This window comes from Hevea brasiliensis, chromosome 12 (assembly GCF_030052815.1).
Source record: "Hevea brasiliensis isolate MT/VB/25A 57/8 chromosome 12, ASM3005281v1, whole genome shotgun sequence".
NCBI lineage: Eukaryota > Viridiplantae > Streptophyta > Magnoliopsida > Malpighiales > Euphorbiaceae > Hevea > Hevea brasiliensis.
In genome coordinates this window covers 6,936,087-6,960,213 of record NC_079504.1, presented here as the reverse complement: position 1 = coordinate 6,960,213, position 24,127 = coordinate 6,936,087, and the positions used below count along the sequence as shown (strand labels likewise).

Below are 24,127 nucleotides of genomic sequence, written 5' to 3'. Positions count from 1 at the left end.
ATGCGCTATCATAGTCATGCACTCAGAGATTCTCCTGCCAAAACCAAAATAAAAAGAAATCACCCTTTTCTGCTATATTTATATATATTTTTAACTTAAAAACAAAAGGCATTTTGTTTCTTCTGATCTTATCAGATCTTCTTTACCACACGCTCAAAATCCTTAAATTAAAAAATAATAAACGAAAGATAGAAAAGATCGAGAGACAGGCCCCACAACTCTACGAAGAGAATAATTTATCATTGTCGCTTCTAAGCAAAAGTTTCTCTTGAAAATGTTCAGCAACTGATGATAGATGGAGAGAACTTCATCATCTCCTAGAAAGAGAGAAGATGAAGGGCTACTTTCATGCTGGGGTCGTCTCAAGTTGAAGCTTCCATGGACAAACAGAAGAACAAGCAGCAGCAGCAACAACAACAACATCCCAACGAACACAAGGCACAGAAGGGTAGGTTGGAACATAGCATCAATTTTTACAAGAGCCAATAGGCAACCAAGACCAGTTGGTGGTTTTAGGTACGACCCTTTAAGCTATGCACAAAATTTTGATGAGGGCTGTTGGCATGATGATAATGAGGATGGCATATATCGTGGGTTCTCTTCAAGATTTGCCCCTCCTCCATCAAGATCGATTCATGAAGATCATAAATAACCTGTTCTTGAATATGGGAATTCCTTTTCTGTTCTGGGTTAATTAATTACTTTGGATGCTCAGGGGGATTAAATTGCTGGTGTAACTGGTGTTGTGCTGATGATCATGAAGTCCAATTTCTTGGATTCATTTGTAAGGTTTTTCTGCTGTGAAGTCAATACCATTTTACACATGTTAGTGTCATTATTTTCCAGACGTCTACAAGTCGTTTTGTAGTCTTCAGCTACAGAAGGCTGATAATATAATTAAGTATTAACAAACTTTTAAGAGTTTTTTTTTTTAACCCTTCTAAATTCAGAGGGAGCTTTTTATTTATTTATTTATTTTTTATTTTTTACTAATGAAGAGCAATAGTATTGTGCCTCAAACCTAAAATCTCTATCCAAAATCCTGCCTTAAAACTACTTAAGCCGGTGCTAAATTTATTAAGTGTTAGGGAAAGCCGTAGGCCTCTCTTACAAGAGCCAATAGAGGATATTTGGGTGCACGTAAATTCAATTTTTAACTCAAGGAGTACATCAAGAAATGTACATGTGTTTAAGAAATCAAAGCATTTGCTTCTGGAATAGGGAGGCGTTGGCGTTTTGATCAAGAAATTTCTCATGAAGATTTACAATCTTGATTTCGATTCCTTAATTTGCATTGGTCCTATGAGCATATAGATTTAAAGAATGTTGCATGAGGGGGAAAAAACTAGTTAACTGGTTCGGGCTAAAAGTTCCCATGTTATGTGAATATGAATTATTTCAAATAACTGAGGTAGTACAAAGATAATTGGGCCAATTAAATTAACATTTTTCTCTAACCAATCAAGGTAAAAAAAAGGGAATATATGAATGAACTGGGAGTAACAACACATCATCCTAGAAGATGCCGCTAACTCTGAAAAATCATAAACACGCGTATAGGAAAAAGGTCGATATATCAAAGAAAAGAAGTTAAAAAAAAAAAAAAATTATCATGGGCTCATTTGCTTTGAGTCCTAAGAATTTTTATAAAAGCAGTCACCCCAAGCTTAAATTAGATGACATCAGCTATATGAATAATTTTCTTCTATTCATTCCTCCATTTAACTCAATTTGACGTTATGCCCATTCATGCAGGACAGAGAATGAAGGTAAAAATAATAGAGGAAAGAAATGATTGATAATTTGTTAAAAAAAACTCCAATAAACTAGAAAGTAGCTTTGTTTTAACGACTGAATTGAAACTAATAAACGGGACATCCATCAACAACAATACCTTTGGCAGTTGGGCATGAAGCCAGGGGACAATTCTCACCCTCACTACCCCACCAGGATACGGATATGTCCTCCATCGTCAAAGTGAAGTATAGAAGAACCCCCATGAAAGCCAAACCTGCATCCAAAGCTGCTGAAAGGATATAATTATACCTCTGCCACCACTTCTTGTGGTACTTAAAGATGAAGTAGTTGAAAATTATTCCAATCACAATCCAGCAATTGAAGTTCACAGTTGTAGCTGGTGGCATTATAGCTGTTGCTCCCAAGAGTACCGGAAGATTAATCAGGGCAATCCATTTCTGCTTGGGAAAAGCTTTGTGCAAAAGCCATACGATGACAGGTCCTGTTGCACCTCCAAGGAAAAACCAATTGAGTACCGAGTAGTTTCCAAGACTGCCAAAGATTCGCTTAGGTCCAACCAAACCCCAGATGACAGATGCATCATAGAAAACACGGTCTCCGGGACATGTCCAGGGACTGTTTGGAGGGAGTAGATTATCCTGACATATGTTTTCAACCGTGGTCAGCAGCCACCATGCCACCGCAGTGTTCACTGTTCCTGATATTACAGTGCCTATGGACTTTTGTGGGGCAGCAGTGGGCAAAGATATAGGGAAGAATTAGGCAATTGAATTAAGTCTGAAAATGTAAAAACTTTTAACCAATTTTCCTTCCATTTCTGACTATCATGCACTCCCCATCAATTTATGTGATTGAAAAACTCTGATATAATTCTATCATTCTATTTCTATCTATGAACCTATACTAGTTAATTAGATGTGCCACTGTGCCTTCATCGTTACCAGTATGCCATTCATTAAGCACCTGAACATAATTTCATCATGCCCATCTTCTTTTTTATAAGAAACGAAAGCATGCACTATGATGCAGCATTTTTTTCTTTAAAAATTTTGCTTCTTTTTCAGATTTTTTCCCCTAGAGAAATGACACATAAAGAAGACGCACCTGCACTAAAAACATTGATCTTGGTGGAATCTTCATGTAGTGCCCTAGCTTAAAATCAGCGAGAAAGGAAACTGCCTGACTCATGCTTATATAGCCATAGGTTTTGAAGCAAACGTTGGCTATCGGTCTGCCAGGTAATATAACACCCATGAGGTACTCTGTGATGATGTTTAGTCCTGGTGACTGGCAATGAAGAAGGGAAAGACAATAAGAATGTTAGCACAGAATGTCTCAAATTAGTAATATCGAAAAACACAATTACATATATATTTTTGAATTTATGAACTTGGAAGAAAAAACTATCTGTGGATCAAAAACAGATGAATTTCAAAGTGCATCCTGATGTAGGCCTCTCTGTTTATTTTTAATATTCCAATGCTTATCAGCTATTTATAAGGCTAGTACCAGCTTGCAATTGCAATTGTGACTCTGAATACCAGTAAGTAATTTTTTAACAGTTTATAGTTGATACCTGATTCGTTGTGGCAGTTATAATGCTAATTGGAAGCGTGAAAGTCAAAGCAATTACTACTGCAAAAATGAGTCCCCACCATGGCATTTGTATCTGATCTTTCATGAAAATGCATAAATATAGAGACAGTGCTAATGAAAACACAAGCATCAGGTAAAACCACCAATTAGGTATGCCTTTATATTTTTTCATTAATCTTGTGTGTATATCTTCCTTTCCTTCATATGAAGCTCGGAACTGTTGAAGTATCTCCCTGTAAGAAAAGTTGGTCAAATTAGTTATTACATAAAAGCCTGTAATTCTGTGATTTTTTAATCGAAGAGCTGCTTGAATCGACTTACTTTCCATTAAACAAAGCTACATGCATCAGGGTGGAAACAATTGCAGCAAAACCAATCCCATATGTAATTGCAAAGAAGGAACTCAGGTACAGATGCCCTTGCTTCTGATATGTTGGAAGGTCTATCTCAAACTTATTGTTGACAATGGCAGATACATTATATAACTCTCCTTGGTGATTGAATAAATGTGAGGAGACAATTGGGAACTTCTTTGCGTCGTATGTATTAAAGCCCCAATAAGCTATTGGCATTATCACATATATCATTGCAATATAGCCCACAATGATATTGACAATGGCAAAGAATGGAGTGATAAGGGGGCTGCCTAGGTATGAAGCTATGACAGACCAGTCAATTGCAAAAGCTCCAAGACCGAGACCCTTCATGCCTGAGCCAATCTGCTGGGCTGTTACTGACTTGGGGAATACCCAACAGACCCATGAAATGGTTGACAAAGTTGGGAAAAGGTATCCAGGAAACGAGTACCAGGAGAAGCTGCAGATCAGCGCAATCAAGAAGAATTTACCTCGCGACATTCGATTGCTGTCTTTTTCGTGCAGAGCCCTGGCATGAGTAAATGATTACGGTAGGCAATTGGGCAGCTTTTGATTTGTTCTTGCATCTAGATTTAGACAATTTTAAGAGCTAAAAAGCAAATTGCAGGAGCTACTTTAATGTATTCTAAACGTATTAATGAAACGCTTTAACTAAAAGTCTGAAAACCCACATCTTGCCATGCTTATACGGGCTGAAGCCTAATGCCGATGGTGGCATATTCAATTATTTTTGTCTATGTATTTGAACTTGTTAATATGAAGAAGCTTTCAGCCCAATGCTTAGGAGGATCCTCAATATTCCTACTTTACAATAAAAAGGTAATTGCAATAAAAAACAAATATGAAAAAAATTTTCCCCATCAAGTCAAGGCTTTAAAAAAATTAATATTATTATTACCTAAAAAGGGAAACCTGAACAAGACTAATCGGCCACCACATATGGGCAGGATCCACCACGAATTTCCTCATAATCCCAGCCCATCCATATCCCAATACCTGCTCATTCAATTCACACATCCAGAAAGACAATAAAAAAAAAAAAAATCAGCTTAAATGGAGGCACACCTCATTTAGTCTCAAAAACGAGTAAGAAAATTTTAATTTTTATGAAAAAGTTACATAAATTATTTTTATTGTATAGTTAAAAAAAATCATTTAAATATAAATGTTATTCTTTTAAATATTAAATTAAAATCTTTATTTTTCTTTTATTTAATTCATTTGTGACCGCTCAAACGAGTAATTCAATTAAAAAAAAAGTACAAAACTACGTCGTATGGAGGGTAAAATTGAGGGGGAAAAAATGCTGAAAATGTAGAAGTTTGAAAAATAAATGGACGATTTCTTAGCTATTCATTGGACATGTTATCTGATTATCTGACACGTATACGATAGGCATCATGGGCCATCCATTTGTGTTTGCACCAGGTTCACGTGGGGCCCTATCTTACGGAGGATCTAGTGCGGGTGAGCATAAGCTACTAAGCATACACTGACCGTATATATATATAAAGAGAGACTTACGATTTACGAACCTGGGTGGTGATGACGAGAATCCAACTAGCCAAGAAGGAAATCTTCCTACGATAGAAAGCCACGATAATGTCAATGATACTAATTGCATAAGCAGCGCCTCCTCCTGCATTCGATCCCACATTAGCAAATATCGAAATCAGCACATGCTCTTTTATATTAAACGGCCCCGGATTAAGCGACAACTACTTGTTTCCGAATCCAGGAATTCGAAACTTGGCTGTGGGAAGCGTTCTGGCCATGAACCGCCCGATTGGGAGGGTGGCGACCTGTACGGAGATCATAGAAATGGTGAGAGGCTCTGTGCGGTAGGCGAAGAAAGTGTTGAGGAAGGAGAGGAGGACGCAGGATATGATGCCCAGAAACCACATGCGGAAGGTCCATACGGGGAGTGTGGGGTCGTCATGGTTGGAGACGGTGAGCCGGACCTCCTCAATTGGGGATTCGTCGTCGTCGTTGTCTTGGTGGGAGATTGGTGGCTTTGGCGTCTTGGCGGCGGCAGCGTTGGCGTCGTCTTCTATTTCGAGAGAAGCCATTGGAGAGACAGAGGACTGAGTAGCAAGTGGGAGTGTGAAGGGAGGAGGAGGGACTGAACTGAAGGCATAGAAAGAGGAAGTTAATCGAGTTAGTTACATTGGGAACCATGTGGAATTTTTTTATGAAACTATGGATTTAATTCGGCATGAGTAATTTTGACTGGAGATGAATATATAAGTAAATGGATTCTAACTTCCATATATAATATATTTTCATATACTTCCAAATCCATTATAATTACTTCTCACATATTTTTTTATATAAAAAATTATATAAAATTTTATATTCAACTTAAAATTAAATATTTTTATATATAAAAGTGATAAATTAACCTTAAAATGAGTAAAAAAAAAAGATAAAAAAATAAAAAAAATAATGTCAATTAAAATTAATTGATAAAAAAAATTATATAATCAATTTAAACTAGTTTAAAATTAGTTGTTATTTTGTTATTGAATGCTATTTTTACTCACTTTTAAATTCTTCATAAAGTTTCTATATCAAAGAGATAATTGAGTGAGTAAAGTCATGGACTAAATTTCTACAAAGTTTACTTAAACAAAGTTAATTTAGATATATAAAAATAATGTAATATTTAAAATTTTTTATTAATTATTTTAAATTTTATTTTTATTATTTTATCTCTTAAACTTTTTAATGAATATTTCATAATTAAAATAATTAAAATCTATCTATATATAATTTAAATATAAATATATGTAATTAATATATGTTAATATATTAAAAATTATTTTATAATAATGACTACTTATTATAGTATTAGTAGGTAATTATTAAATAATTTATAATTTATATATAACAGAGAATGTCACGTGATACTATAAAAGAAAATGTCACATGTTAGATTATTGAGAATATCTTCCTATTATATATATATAATTTTTAATTTTAATATTTTTATTTAACTTAAAAAATATTTTAATTATATTTAATTTTTATCGAGTGAACTTTCAACATCATTTTTTAGTCTGTGGCCATACACAGATTCAACCTTATTATTATCATTAACCCTTTCAAACTTACACTTTAATACCCATAATTATTAAATAATATTTTTTTTTTGCCAAAGATATAAATTCATTAAAGAGTAAAATAAATATAAGGTTCATGTCCCATACATGAGAGATAGATCACATCCCTAATCTAAATAGCTAAAACCTAAAGAGAATAATACCATATATTAATCACGCAGTAATAATATAAAAAAAATTATTACGTGTCAAACTCTTGAAAATACATTCCTACTTTATATATATATATGCTAAAATTTCTCAATTGACATTTTTAAATTTCTAATTTCATTACAATTCACTTCATTTCATACTTCTTAGCTCCAAAGTATTCCAAATTTTTTTAATAACATTGTTATTTATCAATTTTTTTTCCTTTTTATTTTATTTGAATTTTAGACATCTCAATGACAATCTAAGTTTCTAATCCTCCCTTGTACAATAATATTTATTTCAATTTATATATTTGATCTGTTACCCTTTAGACAGGATTATTTGGAACTTATCTCTGTACATTGCGCAATCTTGAATCTTTCAACATCGAACAAGCACACCTTCTAACTAAAAGCCTCACCAAAAATTAATTTGTGCCTTCGCTTATAGAAAATAATTCCAAAATCATTTACAGTTTTCCATCTTATCATATATAATTAAAAAAGAGAGGGGATATTGTAATTTGCTGTATTACTTCATTACACTAAAAAAAAAAAAAGGATTAGCAACGGATTGAATCGGTTGCTAATTCATTAAAATCGATTGTTAATCGATTTAGCAACCGATTCAGTTTATTGCAATGAGCCTAATTGCAAATAGTAACTGACAATTAAATCGATTGCAAATAGCAATTGATAATCAAATTGATTACTAAATTAATTCAACTTAAGAAAAATAAAACTTATGGTAAAAAATTATCGATTACTAGTAGCAACCGATTTAGCAAACAAAACATAATTAATTGCAAAAAATTTGGTATCTTTAATTTTGTAACCATTTTGTAAATCAGTTGCTATTTGCAATTAATTTAGTAACCAAAAAGTCGATTGCTAATTTAAAAAAAAATTATTAAAAAAATCAAAATTTCAAATAAAAATAAAAATTCAAATAAATACATTTTTAAAAATTACTAAAATAATAAATTATTAATGAAAATTAGTACTAAAATTAATATAAAAATATTATAAAAAATTACTAATAATAACTATTATAAAAAAATATTAACAAAAAATTAAATATAAAAACATATTTATAAGACAAATTACTTAATATATATATATATATATATATATATATATATTACAAGAAAATTACTAAAAATTAATATTACAAATAATTTACTAACCAAAAATATATTTATACAAAAATTTTTGTTTTATATAAAAGAAAAATAAATTAAATAAAAAAAAGAAAAAAAAAAGAAGAAGAAGAAAAAAGATGAAAAAGAAAAAGATAATAAAGAAAATATATGAAAAAGAAAATAAATAAGAAAAAAATGATGAAAAAAGTATATTAGAAAGAAAATGATGAAAAAAATATGTTAGAAAAGATGATAAATAAAAAAGATGACAATGAAAAAAAATGAAGAAAATGAGAGAAAATGGAAGAAAGAGAGAAAAATGCGTAGTAAGAAAAAAAATGAGCAGTAAAAAAAAGAAAAGGATTAGTAGTTTATATAGGAGAATTGGTAACTGATTTTAGTAATCAATTGTCGGTTGCTAATTTCTTTTAAAAATTGGATAGAATTTTTTGGAGGGAAAATTTTATAATTGATTCATAATTGGTTGTAAAATTGATTATTAATAGCAATTGATTTCAATTAGTTACAGAAATCAGAATCAGTTGATGTTAGCAACTAATTTGTAAATTAGTTGCAAATCAAAATTAAAAAAAAAAGAAAATGGTAGGAAATGTTTTTAAGGAAAAATCGGTTGCAAAATTGGTTTCAAAAATTGGTAGCTATTAGCAATCGATTCGCTAATCTGTTGTAAATAAAAAAAAAAGAAAAAAAATTGGGTGAAAATTTTGGAGAAAAAATCGGTTGCTATTAGCAACCGATTCACAAATCAATTACAAATCAAAAATAGAAAATAAAAAAATTGGGCTACAATTTTTAGAGAAAAAAATTGGTTGCAAAAATCGATTACTGCTAGTAACCAATTCGCAAATCTATTGTAAATGAAAAAAAATTGACAAAAATTTTTTGGAGAAAAAAAATTTAGCAATTGATCTACAGTTGGTTATAAAAATCGATTGCTATTAGCAACCAACAAGAAATCAATTACAAATGACTACTGATGTTAGGTTGCTAATTTTTACAACCGATTGCAAATCAGTTGATAGCTTTGGAATCAATTAAAATAATTTTTTAATTTAGCAATCAATTCTCTAAATCGGTTACCGTTAGCAATCAATTTTAAAACCGATTGTTATTAGCAATCAATTTTAAAATCAGTTACTAATCGTATATTTAAGACTTTCATATTAACTAGCAACCGATTTAGTAACTAATTATAAACCAGTTGCTAATAGCAACCGATTTTAGTAACTACATATAAATCGATTGCTATTAGCAATCAATTTACCAACTGATTTTTAAATAGATTGTTAAGTTTTTCAAAATTAATTATTTTATTAAAAGAATTAAAATAACAAATCGACCGTAAAATTGATCGCTAATAATTACTGATTTCAGTCAATTACAATAATTAAATTATTGTAAAATTAAAATTTTTTTTGCAGTGTTACGTGCAACTTCTTTATTTTTTTACAGCAGAAGTAGAAATTTTGCCATTGATAAGGTTCGATTTCCCATGCCATTTTTAAGACATTCAAAGAAATACGTTGATGACAAGAAATATACAATTCTAGCATACTATGAAACGTTAGAGAGTCCTAGAATGTTGGGCACCCATCAGTAGATATACCCTTTGCCGTGGGACAGGATGCCAAAGGACAGTGCTCTGGGTCAATATTAGGGTCAGAGCCCCACCAGTGCAAGTTAATATCTTCAATGCCCACTGTTAAGTAAATAAGAACTGCCATGAATGCAACTCCTGCATCCAAAGCTGCAGATAAGACGTAGTTATACCTCTGCCACCAGCTCTTTCGGTACCTGAAGACGAAAAAGTTGAAGATGGTTCCCACCAAAATCCATGAGTTGAAGTTAATTGCAGTTGCTGGGGGCATAGCAGCAGTTGCTCCCAGGAGCACTGGCAGATTAATGAGAGGTATCCAAGATTGGCTTGGGAATGCCTTGTGTAAGAGCCATACTATACATGGTCCCAGTAATCCTCCCAGGAAGAACCAGTTAAGTGCAGAATATTCTCCTTGAGAACCAAAAATCCTCTTAGGTCCTACCAAGCCCCATATGACAGATGCATCGAAGAAGACACGATCACCGGGGCAAGTCCAAGGACTGTTCGAGGGAAGGAGGTTATCTTGACATATGTTTTCAATACTATTTAGAAGCCACCATGCAACACAGAGGTTTATTGTTCCAGCTATGATGGTTCCAATAAACTGAAACAATTAAATTCCTGGGTCAGATTTATTTGAGAGATCTTGCAGGGTATTAAAAAAAATAGTAATTACCTGAACAAGAAACATAGATCTTGGAGGGATCTTCATGTAATGGCCTAGCTTGAAATCACTAAGAAAGGAAACTGCCTGAGCCATGCTCATGTATCCAAAAGTTTTGAAGCATACATTGGCTATAGGCCTTCCAGGGTATATAATTCCCATGATATACTCAGTGATGATATTAAGCCCAGGCGTCTGTGTACGTTGACGGAGTATGTATGTTTAGTTAGTTAACATATGAGGATTTAATTAAAACAAAATTATAGAACTAAAATTAATATGTTACCTGATTAGTGGTGGCAGTGATGATGCTAATAGGAAGGGTGAAGATGAAGGCAAGGGCAGCTGCAAATAGTAGTCCCCACCATGGCATTTGAACATCCTTTTTCAGGAAAATGCAAAGTGCAAGGGAGAGTACAATTGTCACAAAAAGAAGCACATAAAACCACCAAGCAGGTATGTCCTTGTAGTTCTTCATTAGTCTAGTGTGAATATCTTCCTTTCCTTTATAAGAGGCCTTGTATCGTTCATATATTTCCCTGTAACACACATTGAAAGGCAACTTTAGACATCTTTAGCCATAAGATAAAATTAACGATATATGTTCGAGTTAATTAATTACATGTTAGAGAAAAATATCAAATACCTTCCATAGAACAAGGCCACATGAGTCAATGTGGCTGCAATCGTGGCAAATCCAAATCCATAGGTGACAGCAAAGAAGGTGCTCAAATGGACTCTCCCATGCTGCTCATATTGTGCCAAATCTAACTCGAACTTGTCATTAATGATGGCTGTAAAGTTGTACCTTGCACCCTGTGCATCGAACAAGTGAGAAGAAAATATTGGATATGTTTTGGCATCATATAGATTTAGACCCCAGTAAGCTACTGGGGTCACCACATACATGATGAAGACATATCCTATGAACACATTTACAATGGCAAAAAAGGGACTCAAGAGAGGGCTAAACAAGAAGGAAGCTATTGTTGACCAGTCCAGTGTCAGGGCACCGAGCCCTAATCCTCTCATACCGGACCCTAGTTGCTGGGCAGTGACCGACTTGGGGAAAGCCCAGCATACCCATGCCATGCTTTGTAATGTTTGGAACAAGTACCCCGGAAACAAGTACCAGATAAAGCTACATGTTAGTGCAATCACAAAGAATTTCACTCGCGATACACGGTGCTGGTTTTCTGTGTCTTCTTTTTCATGCAATGTCCTGCAAATTCAGCAAAGGTATCCCATGAGGAGGAAACTGAGATTTTCTATATACATATATATGAAATAGTGTTAGCCTACTCCAGCTTTTTCAATTCACCTCAATTAATTTTTTTTTTAATTTAATTTACTTTAATAAGCAAAACATGCATGTATTATGGGTAACCCAAAAACAGAATTGAGATAAGGTTATACCGGAGAACGACTTTGCTTAGGAAATGTCCAAAAAGGACTTTAATCCTGTAAGGTAACTTTAATCCTGTAAGTTAATAGTATAAGGATGATTAAAGATATTGATGAGGACAAAACTTTATTGGAAGTACAAGGGATAATGAGCTAATATTTGGCTTTTCAAGGAGAGATGAGATGATCTACATGAAGACAAAACAAGACTGGAAGATCAAATGGGAGGGAGAAAGGTTATTATTGGGGATAGCTTGGATTACTTTCGGATGGTGGAATTCCATATTGAGTCTAATAACTAAAAAAAGGCAACTGAGAGTTGCTTTTCCATTTTTGTTTTGTTTCTATGGGCGGCATGCCTATAAATGCTAGTTGGCGAATTTTCCTTTTGATTAACTAATAATTTGCTCTTCAAATTGCCATTAAGGCCTAAAATTATTTTTTTTTTTTACTAAATTAGTCATAATTTTTATCTTTTAGAGAAAAGAATCTAAAATTTTACTAAAAATTTAAATATATGCACTTAATTCAATCAAAAATTAGAACTTAATACTCTAATAGTAAATTAATTTTAAAATAATTTTTCCTTTAATACTAATAAGTTTGGGGCAAAGTACTAACTTATCCTTTCCTTTTAAGGTCAAATTCACAGAAGTTGCAATATCAATTCCAAAGGATGAAACTTTAATCAGGCTCAAAGGATGATGGCAAATGATTCTTCTTGAGAGTAAGACCAATAATATGGTAAATGCAAGGGAACATGTAGGCCTAGGGGATTAATGTGTATAGATTAAGTTTGAGAGCAACAGGTTATTGGAAGTGTTTAGCTAAATTGATATTGACGCATACCAGCACACTCCACCACAATGATCTTGACAATGAAATCACAACGCACAGAAAGTTAGAAATTTTCCATCATAATCATAGTTAGAGACCACCTTCACTCCAGTAAAAATTATAAGTGAACTGGAGAAAAAAGTTCTAATAAAACTGTCAAATGAAATCTAAACTTACGTGAAAAGTGAGATCTGAACGAGGGTTCCTGGCCACCACATGTGAGCCGGCTCCACCACGTATTTTCTCAAGAGTCCAGCCCAACCATATCCTAAAACCTGCACATACAACATCTTGGTGAGGTTGAAATCCTAACACTATCGAAGAAAGGGTATTAGAGACTAGAGAGAGGATATGGAGAAGATGAGAGGGACCTGTGTGCTGATGATAAGAATCCAAGAAGAGAAAAAGGAGATATTTCTGCCATAAAACGCCTTGATAATATTAACAATCCCAACAGCATAAGCGGAACCAGCCCCAAATGCACTCCCAGCATTAGCAAATATAGTTATCAAAACATGCTCTTTCACGTTAAATGGACCTGGGTTAAGGCAGAACTCCCTAGCCCCGAACCCTGGAATATTGAACTTCCTTTTAGGAAGAACAGCAGCCATGAAACGTCCGATGGGTAGAGTTGCCACCTGGACGGTGATCTGGGTGATGATGAGAGGCTCTGTGCGATAGGCGAAGAACTGGTTCAAGAATGAGAGGAGACAGCAGGAGAAAAGCCCCAAGAACCACATCCTGAAAGTCCATACTGGGAGAGAAGGGTCGTCAGTGTCCGGTACAGTTAAACGGACTTGCTCTATTGGAGAGATCTCATCCTCGTCTGCGAGTTTCTTGCTTGGTGGAGCTTCAATCTCCACAGTTCCCATTCTGTGAGAGAGAGAGAGAGAAAGAGAGAAGTTAGGCTGTGAAGTTGGGATTGCGGAGCGTGGGAAGTAAGAAGATTCACTTTGATCAACTTTCTGTTTGGGTTTAGTCCATTTGGAATCTAGGAAAGTACTTATAGTGGACGCATCCTAATTCCTCCATAGTTGGCTTCCTGTAAAATAAGCTAATATAAGAATCAAACGTGGCTAGAAGCCAAAGGTGGTGATCTACCTCTCCATATATTGGCTTTGTTAGCCTTCTGATGAGTTTCTTAGCTAGACTTTATATATAATTCAAAATCCAATTTAGAACCATTTAAATTTGAGTTTTAGAGTTAAAAAATATTTTTTTTAAAAAAAAATTTTAAATATTATCAAAAGAATAATTTGAAGTGCTTTATTATTTTAATTTTTTTAGTTAAAACATATTAAATTTATTTTTAATTTTCTCTAATTAATATGCGCTTAATATGATTTATTGCAATGGAAATTTCGTTATTTATGGTAAAAAGATGAAACATTAACCAATAAATAAAGCATTTTTTTTTGTCCCACAAACAAATATATAAAAAATAATATTCTTTAATTTATAAATTACGAGTAACATGAATAATCAATTTTTCATAAGGAATGTAACGTTTTATTTGTTACAAATAGAACTAAGTTCAATGACAAGTATACTATATATATAAGAACGAACATAACATACATCATAAGAATCAAGTAATACCTAAAAAAAGGAGATTCTTAGTCAAATGATAAGTATCAATAAGAACAATAATAATTACCCAATTAGCAAGCCAGTCTACATTTATATTAATTTTTTTTATATAAGTATGGGAAATATGGACTTTAAAGCTTTGTTTTATGGAAAATAACCCATTATAAATCAAAAATGTTTTTTATGAAAATTATTTTATACGAAAACATTTCAATAAAAATATTTTGCATTATTTAATTATAATGTTATGTTAATGTTATATGCTTTATGCCATGTATATATAAATATTTTTATATTTTAATAAAATTATTAAAATTTAAAAATTATTTAATTTTCTCTCTAATAAGAAAAAATATTTTTCTTTGACTAATTTTATAAATACTAAAATACTTAAAAATACAATAAATAATTTTAAAAAATATTTTTCATAAAATAAACAGAACCCAACTAGAAATAACTTAATTAACTCAACTAGACATCAAACAACTTATTAACAGCACCTCTCTCCCTTGAATAAAAGACAAGTAGGAGTGTGAACTTTTCAAATTAAATGAAATGGAATTATCGTGGATGAACATCTAATGCAAACTCGTCTGGACATTAGTGGAATATTAATAATCTTGGTTTGAGCCCGCAAAATTTGTTCTTGTTTATGATCTACCCAACAACAATTTAATAGACATCAATTAATTAATTTTCTAACCAAAATCTACCACTAATCTACGGCTATATTTTTCCATTGCATATACCCTTCTTTTGTCCATCACAATCAAGTCTTAATAATAGATGGGGATGTGAAATTTTCAATTTCAAGAAATTTATGTCCACAAAAATAAAATAAACCCTTTAAATAGCAATTTTAAGATGGGACAAAAGAAAAGGCAAGACACATGGAATTAATATATGTATCCTCGCTAGAAAATGATTGCATGAAATAATAATAATAATAATAATAATAATAATAATAATAATAATAATAATTATAACAATAATTTTAAGGATTCCCAACTAAGAACATTAATTGCTTTATGGTCTCCAGCTCAACATTTCTCAATCAAAAGGCTAATTTTGTAGGTATTTTTTACATTCCAATTATAATATATTTTTACTTGCCTTTCATGCCTAAATAATTAATCTACTGGATATGGCAGCTTCTATGGAGATGACATGTAAATGCCTGGATTCCCTCAATTATTTTTGTCCTTAATTAAAAATTGAAACGGATTTGATTTGGATAGGTGCATATTTTGCTATCGAAATGAATTTTAATTTTATAGTAATTTCGCACAGTAACATTTGAAGGAATAATTTTTATCAAAATTAGTAATTTATATTTTTAATTTATTAATATATTTCTATTTAATATGTATTAAAAGAGTAAAATTCTTTAATTTTAAGAATAATAACAGTTATTTAATTTTTAATAAAGTAATATGAACTGAAAGTATATTAAAAAAATAAATAGAAACAAGCTCATTTTTATGAGATAGAGAGGGTAATAAAATTTTCATATATGACGAATTTATATATATAACTCCACCTAAGTAGTTTGTGCTTAGCCAGTCCCAAGCTCGGATAAAGGAGGAGGGTTGCGATAGGTGATAATCAGCGTAAAAATTTCGTCATACCTTATGATATGGATTCAAATGATATAAACGTTGTGGCGTCCTCTACTAATGACGCGCTACATCGGAGCCCGGGTGTAGTGAGAAATATGCAAGAGTGTAGGGCGTTCACCAAAAGCAACGCGCCATGCCGGCACCCGGGTGTGGTGTTAAGTGAGCAAGGGTTCCCACATCATGGATGGGTGTAGGTAAAGAAATTAGTCCATAGGATAGATAGTAGAACAAATAGTGGAACAGAACACAAGATAGACATAGAAAACAATAGAAGATATCATAAAAGGAGACCAATTAAGAAGGAACAGGATAGGAGGAGGATCAGGGTTGGTACTTTAAATGTTGGATCACTTACAGGAAAATTAATGGAGCTTATGGATACCTTGGAAAGGAGAAGGGTGAATATTGCTTGCATTCGGGAGACTAAATGGGTAGGAGAGAAAAGTAAAGAAGTGGGTAATTTAGAGTACAAACTGTGGTTTACCTGAAAGGAGAGAAATAAGAACGGAGTGGACATAATCATAGACAGGACATTGAAAGACGCTGTAATAGTTGTGAAAAGAGTAGGAGATATAATTATACTAGTAAAGCTAGTACTATAAGGAAAAATAATAAATGTAGTTAGTGCTTATGCCCCACAAACAGGACTAGATAGTGAGAGTAAACAAAGGTTTTGGGAAGATATGGATGATTTAATGCAAAACATACCAAATGAAGAGAATATTTTCATTGGTGGAGATTTGAATGGACATGTAGGAAGTGATAGGCAAGGCTATGAGAATGTTTATGAAGGTTTTGGTTTTGGCAGTCGAAATGAGGAGGGAAAAAGCATCATGGATTTTGCTATGACATATGACCTAATACTAGCAAATACCTACTTTATAAAAAGAGAGTCACATTTAGTGACTTTCAAAAGTGGGCAACATAGAAGCCAAATCGACTTCCTCTTAACCAGGAAGACAAATAGAGCTCTATGCAAGGATTGTAAGGTCATTCCAGGAGAGGCTTTAACAAGTCAACATCGGTTAGTGGTCTTGGATGTCAAGTTTAGGAACAATTCAAGTAAGGACAGAAGAAATAGTATAGCTAGAACAAAGTGGTGGGAGTTCAAAGGAGTAAAGCAAGTGAAGTTCAAAAATGAGCTTCTTGAGTCTGAAGCATGGAAGTTGAATATGGAGGCCAATGATATGTGGATACAGATGGCATCAAAAATTAGAGAAGTAGCTAGAAAAGTACTTGGAGAGTCTAAAGGACATGGACCACCCTCAAAAGAGAGATGGTGGTGAAATGAGGAAGTACAAAAGGCAGTGAAGAGAAAAAGAGAATGGTATAAAAAATTACCTAAATGTGATAATAATGAGGTATATGAACAGTACAAGATAGCAAAGAAAGAGGCAAAAAAGGCAGTTAGTCAAGCAAGAGCACAGGCCTTTGAAAAGTTATATGAGAAACTTGGAACTAAAGAAGGGGAGAAAGATATTTATAAATTAGCAAGGAGGAGAGAAAGGAAATGTCAAGATCTCAATCAAGTTAGGTGCATTAAGGATAAAGAAGGAAAAGTGTTGGTGAAAGATGAGGACATTAAAGAAAGATAGAGAAATTATTTTAATGCTCTCTTTAATAATAGTCAAAATTGTAATAGCATGAATATACACTATAGAACGATAGAAAAGAATGTCAATTATACTAGAAGGATTAGATCTTTAGAGGCAAAGGAAGCACTTAAGAGAATGAAAGTGGGTAAAGCCTATAGACCCGATGGAATACCAATTGAAATGTGGAAGTGTTTGGGAGATATGGGAGTGACATGGTTAACTAAATTATTTAATAAGATTATAAACTCAAAGAAAATGCCTGATGAATGGAAGAGGAGTATTTTAGTACCTATTTTTAAAAATAAGGGAGACATACAGAGTTGCTCGAACTATAGGGGAATTAAACTCATGAGCCATACTATGAAGTTGTGGGAGAGAGTTATGGAGCATCAACTACGTCGTGATACTTCTATCTCTCTCAATCAATTTGGCTTCATGCCGGGTCATTCAACTATGGAAGCGATCTTTCTCATTAGAAGCTTGATGGAGAAATATAGAGATGTGAAGAAAGATCTACACATGGTTTTTCTTGATTTGGATAAGGCTTATGATAGTGTTCCAAGAGATGTCCTATGGAGTGTGTTAGAACAAAAGAGGGTATCTATTAGGTACATACAAGTGTTGAAAGATATGTATAAAGGAGCAACTACTATTGTGCGCACAGTGGGAGGGGCACAAGAGATTTTTTTATCTCAATTGGATTACATCAAGGATCAGCTATAAGCCCTTACCTTTTTACATTAGTTTTAGATGAATTGATGAAATATATACAAGAGAGTATTCCTTGGTGCATGATGTTTGCGGATGATATTGTTCTGATAGATGAGATGCAAGAAAGAGTTAATAGAAAGTTAGAGCTTTGGAGAAGTACTCTAGAGTTAAAGAGCTTTAAGTTAAGTAAAACGAAGACAGAATACATGCATTGCAAGTTCAGTGAATGCCAAACTGGTGATAGGAAAGGAGTTAGTTTGGATGGAGTGGTAGTATCCCAAAGTAATCACTTTACATATCTCGGCTTAGTCTTTCAAGTAGATGGGGAATGTGAGGAGGATGTTAGTCATAGGATTAAAGCTGGATGGTTGAAGTGGAGACGTGCCACGGGAGTTTTATGTGATTGCAAGATTCCCAATAAGTTGAAAGGGAAATTTTACCGTACAGCCATACGACCGGCTATGTTATTGGTAGTGAGTGTTGGGCATTGAAGGAGTCGTATGCGTCTAAGATAAGAGTTGCAGAGATGAGAAAGTTAAGGTATATGAGTGGCTATACTAGACTAGATAAAGTTCGTAATGAGAGTATTAGAGAAAAGGTAGGAGTGGTACCAATTGAGGATAAGTTGAGAGAAGGGAGATTGAGGTGGTTTGGTGATGTGAAGCGTAGACATACGGAGACTCCAGTTAGACAAGTAGAGCATATTAGGTTAGAGGATAGAAAGAAAAAAGGGGTAGACCTAAAATGACCTATAAGCATTATAAATTTCTGAGGATTTAACCCAAAATCGTTTAGAGTGGAGAAAGCGAATCCATATAGTCGACCCCAAATTTTTGGGATAAAAGGCTTAGTTGAGTTGAGTTGACGAATTTATATATATATATATATTAAAAAGTTTTTTTTTATTATTATTATATGTGACTTTCAAATTATGATTAGTGGCTAACTAACAACATATAATACATGATATCACTTTAATTTAAAATAAAATTTTATCGTCTAATATAACATAATATATATATATATATATGTGTGTGTGTGTGTTAATTTTACCTAACAAAGGTTTATTGACAATTTTATTGTGTTTAATTTGATTTATAACAATATGAAAATATATAAAATAAGAAAAGTCATAATATTTGTATTTAATTAACAATGTCAAAATATTGTCACGACCCAAATTATGGTCGGACCGACACTAAAACTTGGGTCAGCATAAGACCCCTGAAACCCTTAGTAAGTTCAACTAATCTCCATCCCATCCATAAAGCCCATATTTTGGGCCCAATTTCAAGAAATCAATCAGACAAAGTAATGGGGAGTTCTCAACTCACCTGACATGTGATCTCAAAATAAAACCATTTGGAAAGCTCAACTCACCTTTACAATCATCTACAAATCAATATAAAATCAAATGGTAGTCCAACTCCCTCATTCAACAAGCCATCGATTCACACATCTATATATACATAGATTAATAAGTTTACAACTCCAAAATAATTAATCTTACAGTTTCAATGTAACACCCCTAATTTTTAAAATTATTATTTTGTGAGTAATATTAATATTTTATTTTATTTAAATTTTAGAAAATTATTTGAAATTTTTCGGATTTTAGAAATCGGGTTCGATTTTTCGAAAATAGAAAACTTTAATGATTTTTAAAAATTAATTTAAAGACCACGTGGCAAAATTAAAAATATATTTGGACTCTATGAATTTTTTTGAGTTTTTTAGAATTTTTTCGAAATTTTTAAGTCTCGTTTTCGGTCCCAAGACAGAGTAAAAATATAAAAATTTTGTATCTTGAATCCGACCGGTCGAATTAGACTGGCATTCTTCTCCTTTTTCTTCTCCCCCACGCGTTCCCCTCGCCCTTTCTCTCTCTCCTCTCTCCTCCCCACGCTGCGCTGCCACCACCCAGCCCTTCCCACCTCGCCGGCGCGCCACCCCAGTGCCTCCCCACGGACGTCAGCCGGAAAACGCGCGCGAAAATCCACCTGTGAGAGCGGGCCGTTTCGGCTTCCCGGCTAAAATCTAGTCGATCCGACCACCGTTTAGGCCAAGTCTTGTGTCTAAACTTATCTATACCTCGAGAGCTTTCCATAGACACCAAGAACACCAAAATCCATCCAACGATTTGCTCAAGTTTTTTTTGGGAAGTTTTAGTCCATTTCAACTTTTGGGCTAGATTTCTCACAAACCGTGAACCCCACGAGAAAACCCAGAGTACCAGAGTACTTCACTTGTCGAGAGCTTCGCAGCAATATAAATTTCAAAATTTTTTGACATCGTTTTTCGATGAGTCCCAAGAAATTTCGTAGCGTTTTTCTGAGTACTAAATGAGCTTAGAAAATTCTGTAAAAATTTTGTACTAACCCCCGTATTGTGAGCTTCGTGTAAGTACCTTCAATTAGTGAAAATTTGACGGTTGTCCGGGTCTGCAAATTTCCAACCAGACAGACAAGCTACTGAAAAAGTTTTGGAATTGGATCGAGATTTTGGTTACCCCACCATTGTCAGATGTCTCGAGCGTGTCCCCAGAGTCAGAATCGGCATAGGTAAACCCGAACCTTACTTTTTCGTAATTTTCTAGTGCTTGAATTGGATTAAAAATTCATTAAATATTCGTGGTAGCTCAGAAAATTATAATTCCTTTTGCATTAGCTTAGTAATGATGCTAAGGATCGCGGGGCAAAGTTTTAGAATTTTTAGAACTCATTTGTGTAGTTTTTGTAAAAGAGTTAAATTATGAGGACTAAATTATAATTTTACATATTGTGATTGATGACTATTTGAATGGGCCCAGGAGGGGCTGTGTGATGTGATTGAGTTGTGGGTGTATAGTTTGTAGATATAGAAGTGCGTTTTAAACCCTTTTACAGATTGAGTAGGTCCTAGGTATAGGGGAGACTCTGCTGGATTTTCGGTACGACTTAAGACATCTTTGGTCTTTTTCTTAGCTTGTATTAAGTCAAATATGCTAAATCATTATAATAAAAATTATCAGGTGAGCCGGGACAGCCTTCCTCCTCCGCCCAGCAGCCACAGTGACTTCCGTTGAGTCTGTGAGTAAAATATTAATTTTAATTGTTATTTCGATATTATTATATGTTCAAGCATGTTCATGCATCACTTATATGTGTGTATCTATGTAGTTAAACAATAGGCACGTTTTACATTGCATTCATAAATGTTGAAGTGCCATGGATGTTGTTGTGGTAATTTGGAGCAGTGTGCGTGCGTTAGCGTGCTTGTGGTATAGTGTTGGATATGGACAAGACGAGTAGACACGACTTGAGATCTTCGCTGGGACCCGGTCCTTCGGGATAGACACGGCTTGAGATCTTCGCTGGGACCCCGTATTTGGTTTATTAAGCGAAAGTCCGGCTGAGATCTTCGCTAGCAGAGGTTGGATTAAGAGGGCTGTATAGGAGATCGCTCCCATATATGTATTGTTTGACATTATCAAGTGTGTGAGTACTCCAAATTGCATTTTTTATGTGCTTTGTATGAAATTTACAAACGATGTTGCATTTCACTCCACAGGGTGCATTAGCTTTAGATAGCTATAGAGATTATGGTTAAAATTGATATTTTACTCTCTGAGTCGAACGCTCACTCCTGTTCATTATTTTTCCAGGCCACATGAGGATTATTGTTATGGTTAACCTGCTTTTCTTCTTCGCAGGTCGTCTATTAATGTCTGTAATATTTGTATAATTCTGTTAACTCTTAGAATTTCTATATGTATTAGAAATTTTTATTTGATTTGGGTCTGTAGCATAATTTGCCATGTTGGACCTGTAAACTTATTATATACATGTATGTTAGACTGGATGAGGGAGCTGAGCTCCCATTTGACTTTATGTTATTATGAGTATGTGGAGGGTGAGCTGAGCTCCCCAATTGATTATATATTATGTTTACAGGTCGAGTGAGTCAAAAACTCCCCGTTAAAAGGTCTATTTTATGGCTAGACTCTGTCCAGTTGAATTCTTGAAATTAGGACCAAATAGGCCTTAAAGTTGAGTTGAGGAATAATTAGGTTTACTACGGGCCTTGGGGGCTTTAGGCTGGCCCAGGTCCTAGTGTCGGTCCGGCCCATAGGTTGGGTCATGACATTCAAACTAAATAAAATGGTTCTACACATGCAGAGATCTAGAATTCAAATTTAACAATACAAAATATGAAAATATAAACTAATGGACTTGCGAAGAAGAAAGCAAGTTAAATATAAGAATAAGCTCTTATAACAATTTCTATAACTACCTAAATCTAGTGCATCCCTAAGAATAAATGCAACACCTTCACATAATTCAAACAGGTTAAATCATAATCACATCAAAAGCAATATGGAGCACTCATACACCCGTGTGTCACATCCATACTCACACCTATATGTACAAAAGTTAATTCCCTATACAACCCTCTTAGTTCCAACCTCTGCTAGAGAGATCAACTTAAAGCCGGACTTTCTCTTAATATCCAAATGCGGGGCCAACGAAATCAACTCAAAGCTATGCCTACCCCGATTTATCCATAATAAGGATCAAGTCCCAACGAGTCAAGCTCCAGCCGTATCTACTCGTCCTACTCATGTCCATATACACACCAACTCACACACACAGCTCTAGATTGCCATAAAACAACAATTATAGCAATATCATCAAGAACAAATGTAATATAAGGTGTGCCTAATTTTTACTATATATATATATATATATATAGTAAATGATGCATGAGCATGCCTTGAATATATAATAATATTGAAATTATAAATAAAATCAATATCTACTTACTAATTAACCGATAGTCACTGCGGCAGCTGGGCGGAAGAAGAAGGCTAACCCAGCTCACCTAAACATTGTATCAAAAATTTTATTAATATTTACTTAAAACAAAATTTTAAAGAATCAACGAACAATCTTAAGTTTTGTCAAAAATCCAGTAGAGTTTCCCCTACACTTAGGACCTGCCCAACCTATAAAAAGATTCAAATAACACTTCTAAATCTCAAATTCTCACAACCACATCTTATCAACATCATATGACCCCTCCTAGGCCATCCAAAACAGCCAATACTTACAATTTTAGAAAATTATATTTTAGTCCCTATAACTAATATTTTATTATAAATCATTCAAATGAATTCTAAAATTTCTAAAATTTTTCTCCGTAGTCTTTAGCAATATTACAAAGCTAATACAAAAAGAATTATAATTTTCTAACCTCCCACAAATATTTTATGGATTTTTAATCTAAATCGGGTACTAGACAATTGAAGAAACTTAGCGTTCGGGTTTACCTACACTAATTTTGATGCTTGGAACGCGTTCGAAGCATCTGAAAATGGTGGGGTAGACTAAAACCTTGACTTAGTTCCAAAGTGGTCCCAACATCTTATCTGCTCTGCCCAAAATTGTAGATCTAGGCGACAGTCAAATATCTACAAAACGAAAGATACCAACGCAAAATGCACAATACCATGGTTTAGAATAAAATATTTACAAAATTATTTAAGCTCATTTAAAGCTCAAAAAATTACTGCGAAACTCATGGGACCTATCAAAATTTTGGTATCGAAAAATTTTGAAATTTATATTGCTGTGAAGCTCTCGTTGTGTGGAGCACGCCGGTACTCTCGAAAATTTTGTGGGGTTTTCGGTTTGAGAGAAATTTAGCCTAAAGTCGAAATAAGCTAAAACTTTTTGGATAAAAATTGGATAATTTGCTTTATAAAAATTTGTGTTCTTAATGTCTATGAAAAGCTCTCGAGGTGTAGATGAGTTTTGAGACAAGACCCGACTTGATTGGTGGCCGAATTTGCCAGATTTTGGCCAGGAAAGTGAAGCATCGCACGATGCATTGGTGAGGGATTCAAACTTGATTTTCTGGCGATTCAAGCGGCGGTCGACGGCGGGGAGACACCTTGGTGGTCACCGGCAAGCTAGGGAGGGAGA

The 24,127-nt window shown here is 33.8% G+C and overlaps 2 protein-coding genes across 2 annotated transcripts; both read right to left on the bottom strand.

Annotated features, from left to right (window-relative positions):
- Positions 1-1,779: 1,779 nt before the first annotated feature.
- LOC110659577 (oligopeptide transporter 2) lies at positions 1,780-5,948 on the bottom strand. Its single transcript, XM_021817533.2, is given in 6 exon segments — positions 1,780-2,477; positions 2,863-3,045; positions 3,335-3,587; positions 3,676-4,239; positions 4,630-4,727; positions 5,267-5,948. Coding segments are annotated over 6 exon segments (2,247 nt in total). The 5' UTR covers positions 5,801-5,948; the 3' UTR covers positions 1,780-1,862.
- A 3,540-nt stretch (positions 5,949-9,488) lies between these two features.
- Positions 9,489-13,781, bottom strand: LOC110659578 (oligopeptide transporter 4). The gene is made up of 6 exons (XM_021817536.2): positions 13,021-13,781; positions 12,827-12,924; positions 11,055-11,630; positions 10,695-10,947; positions 10,421-10,603; positions 9,489-10,348 (listed from the first exon to the last, which is right to left on the bottom strand). Exons 1-6 carry the CDS (start codon positions 13,519-13,521, stop codon positions 9,722-9,724), a joined length of 2,238 nt encoding a protein of 745 aa, XP_021673228.1. The 5' UTR covers positions 13,522-13,781; the 3' UTR covers positions 9,489-9,721.
- Between the last annotated feature and the right edge of the window lie 10,346 nt (positions 13,782-24,127).

What these genes read in the sequence shown, in the direction of transcription:
- LOC110659578 (XM_021817536.2), bottom strand. Translation starts at nt 13,521, where the DNA reads ATGGGAACTGTGGAGATTGAAGCTCCACCAAGCAAGAAACTCGCAGAC. An exon ending in TTCTTATCATCAGCACACAG is followed by an intron (nt 12,925 to 13,020) that starts GTCCCTCTCATC and finishes TTGTATGTGCAG; the next exon opens with GTTTTAGGATATGGTTGGGC. An exon ending in GATCTATGTTTCTTGTTCAG is followed by an intron (nt 10,349 to 10,420) that starts GTAATTACTATT and finishes TAATTGTTTCAG; the next exon opens with TTTATTGGAACCATCATAGC.